Here is a 6352-nt window from a genome sequence, read left to right on the forward strand (position 1 = left end):
GTTCTCATTAACCCATCTAGATGTTATCCAATAACACTTCAATGTGGGGGTGTCTTGCATTTGTTTTTGGCAATAAGGATTTTGTACTCCAATCTAACATTACAAATAAACGACTAAATAGAAGACACAAATGTCATAGTGCATAATGGAGATGTGTTTGCCTTAAATGAAAAATGTATCATTCTAAGACAAATATTATAACCAGATTCAGGTGGCCACTGAGGTTATAGTCTTAGAAGTTGACAATAGGCAATGTTAACTTTTGAGTTACGAACACGTCATGACAATTGATCTCAACTTCAAAGTTATCTTTAGTGACTTGTCAAAGACAAAGATAATGTTATGGATCCAACAACCTAAGGGTTTATCAGAGATCAAGTTGTGGAATGAGACTAAAGCCCATGGAAAAAGGGTGTGTGAAGGAAACCTACCTTAGTTGACTAGAGATCCCAAGATCTAAGTTCAATAGAACAACGAATTCATATGCCTAAGGGTGGTCACTATGGGGGCATAGCTAATATGCAGAAGCTAGTATATATGGTTATATACACTAAAAGGGTGTTTAAATACGTCCCAGTTCATTCCTATGAAATTTAGTGACAAATTGTGAGGCTAAGCATATTATGTGGTAAATGATTTTGCGTAATCATGATAACCACGATGCTTTTAATGATTTAAGGAGAATCACCTATGTTAGAGAGAAGTGGGGTCGCTTCGAATGGCATTGGGGGCACAATTCCTAGAGCTCTCGCAGAACCAGGAAAGTGTTCCACGACCATTATTGAACACGACTATGAGGGGATGACCCGGCTAAGGAGAGCATTGTGTGAAGTGTATTGTCGTCTACACAAATGGGGGTTTGTTCAAGGACATCGTGTCTACAAACCGCTAGGAGGCTAAGTATGCTTCACAACGGAAAGTTCAAAGGGACACCTACTTATCCGGCAATACTCAACTATCGAGGTTCCATTGGAAACTTTGTGTGTTTTGATCAATCTCCATTCATGTGGGGGATTGTTGGAAATTTAGATATTATGAATGGATATTAATTTAATGAGATTATAATTTAATGAAATTATAATTATTTACTAGACTATTCATATGGAACATAAACTCTCAAGTAGAGTTTTTATGTCAATTTATAAGTGTTTATTAGAGTTTATGTCTCTAATAAATCTCTAATTAAGTGAGACTTGTCTCTACCCATGTCTTTTATATTAAAAGTAGGCTATGTGCCTAACTTGATGAGTTTATATATATAAAACTACAATAGTAAGAATATAAGGAGACATAAAGATATGCATGAAGAGTCTTTGAAGAAGAAGAAGAAGTACTTGATGACCCATATGTTGGGAACATATAGAGATAAGTTTATCTACATGATTCAACTACATTTCTATTCTTAATTTCCAAAAGGTCTAACACTATGTTCTCATCCGGTGTAACCTCGGGCGCGAGGCCTTCTCTGGCAGTACAAACTGCTTCGGCTGTTGTACCCTGGGAGACAGACACGTCGTCTTTGGTAGAGGCGCGAAATCTGTTTTAAGGGAAGCGTGTTGAACACGTGCCTCAGCCACAACCGTCAACATTTATTTGTTCTTTTTGAGGAAATTATTGTATAAGAAAACGTGGTTCAAGACCTCGGTGAAGCCTACACAACGAACCATACAAGTAGACGCGGTTAAAGATCAAGTTGAAGACTTTATCTTTTAAAATATTGGTTTGAATCGATTGTCTTATTAAATATGTTGTAGTTCATATTTATTTTCGTTTGAATTTGTACACGGTTATGTACTACAATTTCCCAAATGTTTAAAGAGAGTATATTTATTTTTTTATATTAGTTTGATTAATAAAATTGTGACATATTTCCTACAAATTGTGCCCGTTATAATTTTTAATGTTTTTATTCTCAAAAACTTAGGTTGATATTTTACTTACGCATATAAAGTTAATATTTCCTATGATCATTCTTTAGGCCACCCGGGGCGGTCACGTTATACAATAGTATAACGCGTGATAGATTGAGCATTCCCACCGCCACCATATAAATTAACGTGTGATGGCATTATTGAAAGTATAACGCGTGGAAAAATTAACGCCGTGATGGTTTGGTTTTGTGAGTGGAATTGTTGGTTGGGGGAAAATTGTTGGGTGTGGTGACGAGTGATGACCACCCCCACTAAGAATGGTTGTGAGTGATAGGAAAATGGTCGATGACATGGCAAAACTTGATTGGTGCTTGTAAGTGATAAATTATATCACTAGTGAACCACCCCCCTCCCCTTATTTAAGGTATTATCGAATTATTCGTCCACTTTTTAACCTATGACAATTAGGTACCAAGTCAAAAATTTGTGTTTTTTTTAAAGAGAAACTTTTATTCATTTTGTGTTTTTTTTAAAGACAAACTTTTATTCATAGAGCTGCTGGACGAAAAACGGTCCAGCATCTGCCTATGCAAAAAGCGAAGGCACCCCTTACAAACCACAAATATACAGAGAGCTATTACACCACCCAACCCAAGAAACATTAGATAATCTCGATCTATATTTAAACCATAAAAAACCAAATGATTTTATCGCCGAAACAATTTCATCAACTTTGGAGACCTTGTTCTCCATGATCTCTTAGCATTCCTTGAACTCCACATCGTCCCGCAAGTTATAATAACCAGACCAGCTTGCACCACTTTAGCCTCTTGTTTATTGAGCCTAGAGGTCACATGGACTTCCAGCAGATCCTTAAATGAGAAGGATCAGTTGTAACTAAAAGAGTAAAAAATTAGTAAGGCGAGTATTTAACGTTCACAATTCCGTCAAGTTTAAAATTTATTGCCGCTATATATTTAGTTGACACGTTTCTCATATGCTTTGTTCTACACATATACGACCAAAAGCTTTATTATTTCTGTCGATGAAGACCATTCAAAGTTCGCTGAGTGTTTTGAAGGCTGTGTGTTTAATATTTAAATTGATTTATTCTCATTATTAAAAAAGAAAGAATTAAAAGGAAAACTTCACTAGTTGTTCAAGATATATGAAGTTGTACTGTATAATATTTAACATTCCCCTTGGAATTTACAACTCCAATCATGAGATTTGTAATTTACCAAACACGGTTGATGAAAACAAAATCGACATAGCAAATATACTTTGTTTTTTAGCTTGCTATAGAAAAAGGGTTTGTGCTATAATCAAGAAAAGAAAGGAAAAAGAAAAAGGAAAAGAGAGTGTGAGAGAGACTACACATGAAGAGGGAGAGAATCTTGCTCAACATTTCACATTTCTTCACACTTCTAGACTCTTTTAACCCAAGTAGTCGAAATATATGCAAAGCACATCTTGTCATAGACCTTACAAACTTCAAGCAATCCGACAGGTAGGGATGATCTTTATGTTTTGATATAGTTGTAGGATTCGAACGTGAAAACTTATGATCAACATAATGAGCACATAACTAAGTTAGGCGAACTCAACAAATGGTCACGAATGGAACATGAAAACAACCCAACTTGAAGCTTTCAATTTGCTAGAAGCTACAAGACTTATGTGCTACTCACGAAAAGTCTCAATATATGGTGTTTCGACATAAATAATCTCGCTAAAAGTCCATTAATCTATAATCTAACGTTCCTGATTCCAACTTCACGCGATCTTTATATATCTCATGATTTTTCAGTTATCGTTTTTATTAATTAAAGATAAATCATAATAAATCTATTTGTGTATATATAAATCCTCTTTTCCTCAAGGCATTAATATCTCTTTGTTGTTTCAAATTCTTTGCTGAATTTCAAGAATTTGGCTGAATCTACTAGAAAAAGAAATGGCTATTGTAAAAGCTCCTTTTTTTTAAGTTTGAAACTATGCAACATTATTATTGTTTTCTTTTTAAATCGTGGGTTAATGTAATTATGATTTTTCTATGCTAATTAAAAAGTAGTGAATGTTTTCGTAAGGAGGTTCTAAGTTCTAGCCCCACTTAATTAGAGACTTCCACAAAACAAGATGGAAGTGTAGTTATGTAAAAGATCGATCCCACCATGCACCCCACTATATCATGGTGAACATTCTACAAACAAGTTAACATGAATATGCATATACAAACAAATATATCAAAATCACACATTTTCTCTTTCTATGTATTTAGCTCTAGCTATTTCATCCATGCATGCACATATAGATACACGTTATGTATCTACATGCATGAAAAGGGGTCATACTTCTCTTTTTTACCCAAGCACTAAGATGCAGTACGTCACAATGTCTCTGAGAAAGCTTCATGGCTAAGAAACTTCCACCACTCACTCCCAAGAACCCTAATTATTATAGTTTACACAAAAAGAGAGATGCAAAAGTTAAATCCTTATTAAAATTAAAAGGAAATCAAGAATAATATTAAGCAAATCAAAAGCCTACTTCTACTCCTCTTCATCATCTTCTCCTTTATCTCCTTCCTTCCTCCCCTCTCTCTCATCTCTATCTCTCTCTCTACAATTTTCTTGCTTTGATTCCATGTATTTCTAAAAAACCCTTGAAACTTTCTAAAAGAGAAAAAAAGAGATCAAAGTTAAACCATGGTTTTCTCATCTGTTGCACCCTTTCTTGATCACCACAATTGGCATCAACAGGTATGATCTTTATTAATCTTCTCCCCTTTGATAAGATTTCTTTTTCTTTTCTTATCTTCTTAATCTTTCATCCAATCAAAATTAAAAGGAAAAAGCATATATGTAAAGAAGATTACCTATCTTCTTTAAAACTCATCTTTCTTGAATATACTATACCATGTTAGTATAAGTATCCCTTCTAATAAAATCTTTGTGTATTGTGTTTTTTATTGAAGTTGCAACAATCAAACAACCCGCAACAAGGAAATGATGGTGGAAGCGAAAACCCTAATTTCCAGTCACCACTGGTGCCTCCACAACGCGGTGGAGAAGGCTCGATCCGCCCAGGATCGATGGTGGATCGAGCCAGACTAGCAAAGCTACCCATGCCTGAGCCAGGATTAAATTGTCCACGTTGTGATTCAACCAACACCAAGTTTTGCTACTTCAACAACTACAGCCTCACACAGCCTAGACACTTTTGCAAGACATGTAGGCGTTATTGGACACGCGGTGGTGCGCTAAGGAATGTTCCGGTTGGGGGAGGTTGTAGGAGGAACAAAAGAAGTAGCAAACATAGCAGATCAAAATCTCCAAGCCAAAAGGGGACTAAATCCTTAAATGGAAGTCCATCAAGGTGTAGCACTGAAAACATAGCAACAAGTACTCAAATCCCACACCCTCCATCTCTTCAAATGCCCTTCATGAGCTCTTATGGAGGTGTTGCTAGCAATATCATATCAAGTGTTGGTGGATTTCATACTCAAAGTGAAATTGGTAATTTCCAGTTAGGAACTGGAGGCTCAAATGCCACTAACTTGAATAATATTTTATCAATTGGAAGTGGTGAGACTTGGAGATTGCCATTCTTAGCAGGATTTGAAGTACCTAACAATACCAATTTTCTCTACCAAAGTGAAGTTGCAGTTGAAGCACCGGCATCTACAATGCTTGAGAACTCTCGGGTAAATCCTCCTGTGAAAGTCGAAGAAAACCGAGACCTGAATTTATCAAAACAAATTCTGAATATCCCTGAGAACACCAATCAACAACCATGGCAAGTGGGAAATAATTGGGCTGAGTTTTCTGGTGTCAATGCTTCTTCTACTCCTACAACAAATTTCATATAAGTAACTTGCTCTTTGGGGAAGTTCATTGAACTATTGATCAAATTTGAAGCACTCAGCTGAGTTGACTCACTCTCCAAACCCTAGACTGGTAGTAAGAATGTGATATGGTCTCTCTTAATTAAGATTGTTTATTGCAGAAGAAACAATGGTAGGATTACTATATGGTAATCAAATGTAATGTGATGGTAATTAGTAGTATAATTAAGGAGTTTTTAAGTCTTTAAGAATTCAATTACTAGTACTTTATTAAATTGTATGCAAAGTGTGTGCTAGTTTGTGTTGATTATGTTATATATGATGAGATTATCATATGGTTAGCTGAATCTTTCTTTATGGAAATTAATTTGCAACCCTAGAACTTGTTTCTTATTTTCCCTATTAGCTCATATATAGCTAATACAAAAGAGTTTTCTTATTATCTTATAGCTAGTCTTGATTCTTGATCTCACTTAGCATATATCTCATATGAAATTATTAATTGCCCAACTTAATTATAAACTATATATCAGAATAAAATCATTGTGGGTCTTGTTTGGATGATATCAGTGATATGAATGCATTCTATGAAATGCGGTACTGAAACACATAGCAACAATCAAACTTCAATTAT

At 35.2% G+C, this 6352-nt stretch overlaps 1 protein-coding gene across 1 annotated transcript; it reads left to right on the plus strand.

The window, feature by feature from the left end:
• The first annotated feature begins 4419 nt into the window (after positions 1-4419).
• On the plus strand, positions 4420-6059 carry LOC110940017 (dof zinc finger protein DOF3.6). Its single transcript, XM_022181582.2, has 2 exons — positions 4420-4633; positions 4849-6059. The coding sequence occupies exons 1-2, from the start codon at positions 4580-4582 to the stop codon at positions 5740-5742; spliced, it is 948 nt and encodes a 315-aa protein (XP_022037274.1). The 5' UTR covers positions 4420-4579; the 3' UTR covers positions 5743-6059.
• Positions 6060-6352: the final 293 nt, after the last annotated feature.

This window comes from Helianthus annuus, chromosome 5 (assembly GCF_002127325.2).
Source record: "Helianthus annuus cultivar XRQ/B chromosome 5, HanXRQr2.0-SUNRISE, whole genome shotgun sequence".
Taxonomy (NCBI): Eukaryota; Viridiplantae; Streptophyta; class Magnoliopsida; order Asterales; family Asteraceae; genus Helianthus; species Helianthus annuus.

What these genes read in the sequence shown, in the direction of transcription:
- LOC110940017 (XM_022181582.2), top strand. Translation starts at nt 4,580, where the DNA reads ATGGTTTTCTCATCTGTTGCACCCTTTCTTGATCACCACAATTGGCAT. An exon ending in ACCACAATTGGCATCAACAG is followed by an intron (nt 4,634 to 4,848) that starts GTATGATCTTTA and finishes TTTTTATTGAAG; the next exon opens with TTGCAACAATCAAACAACCC.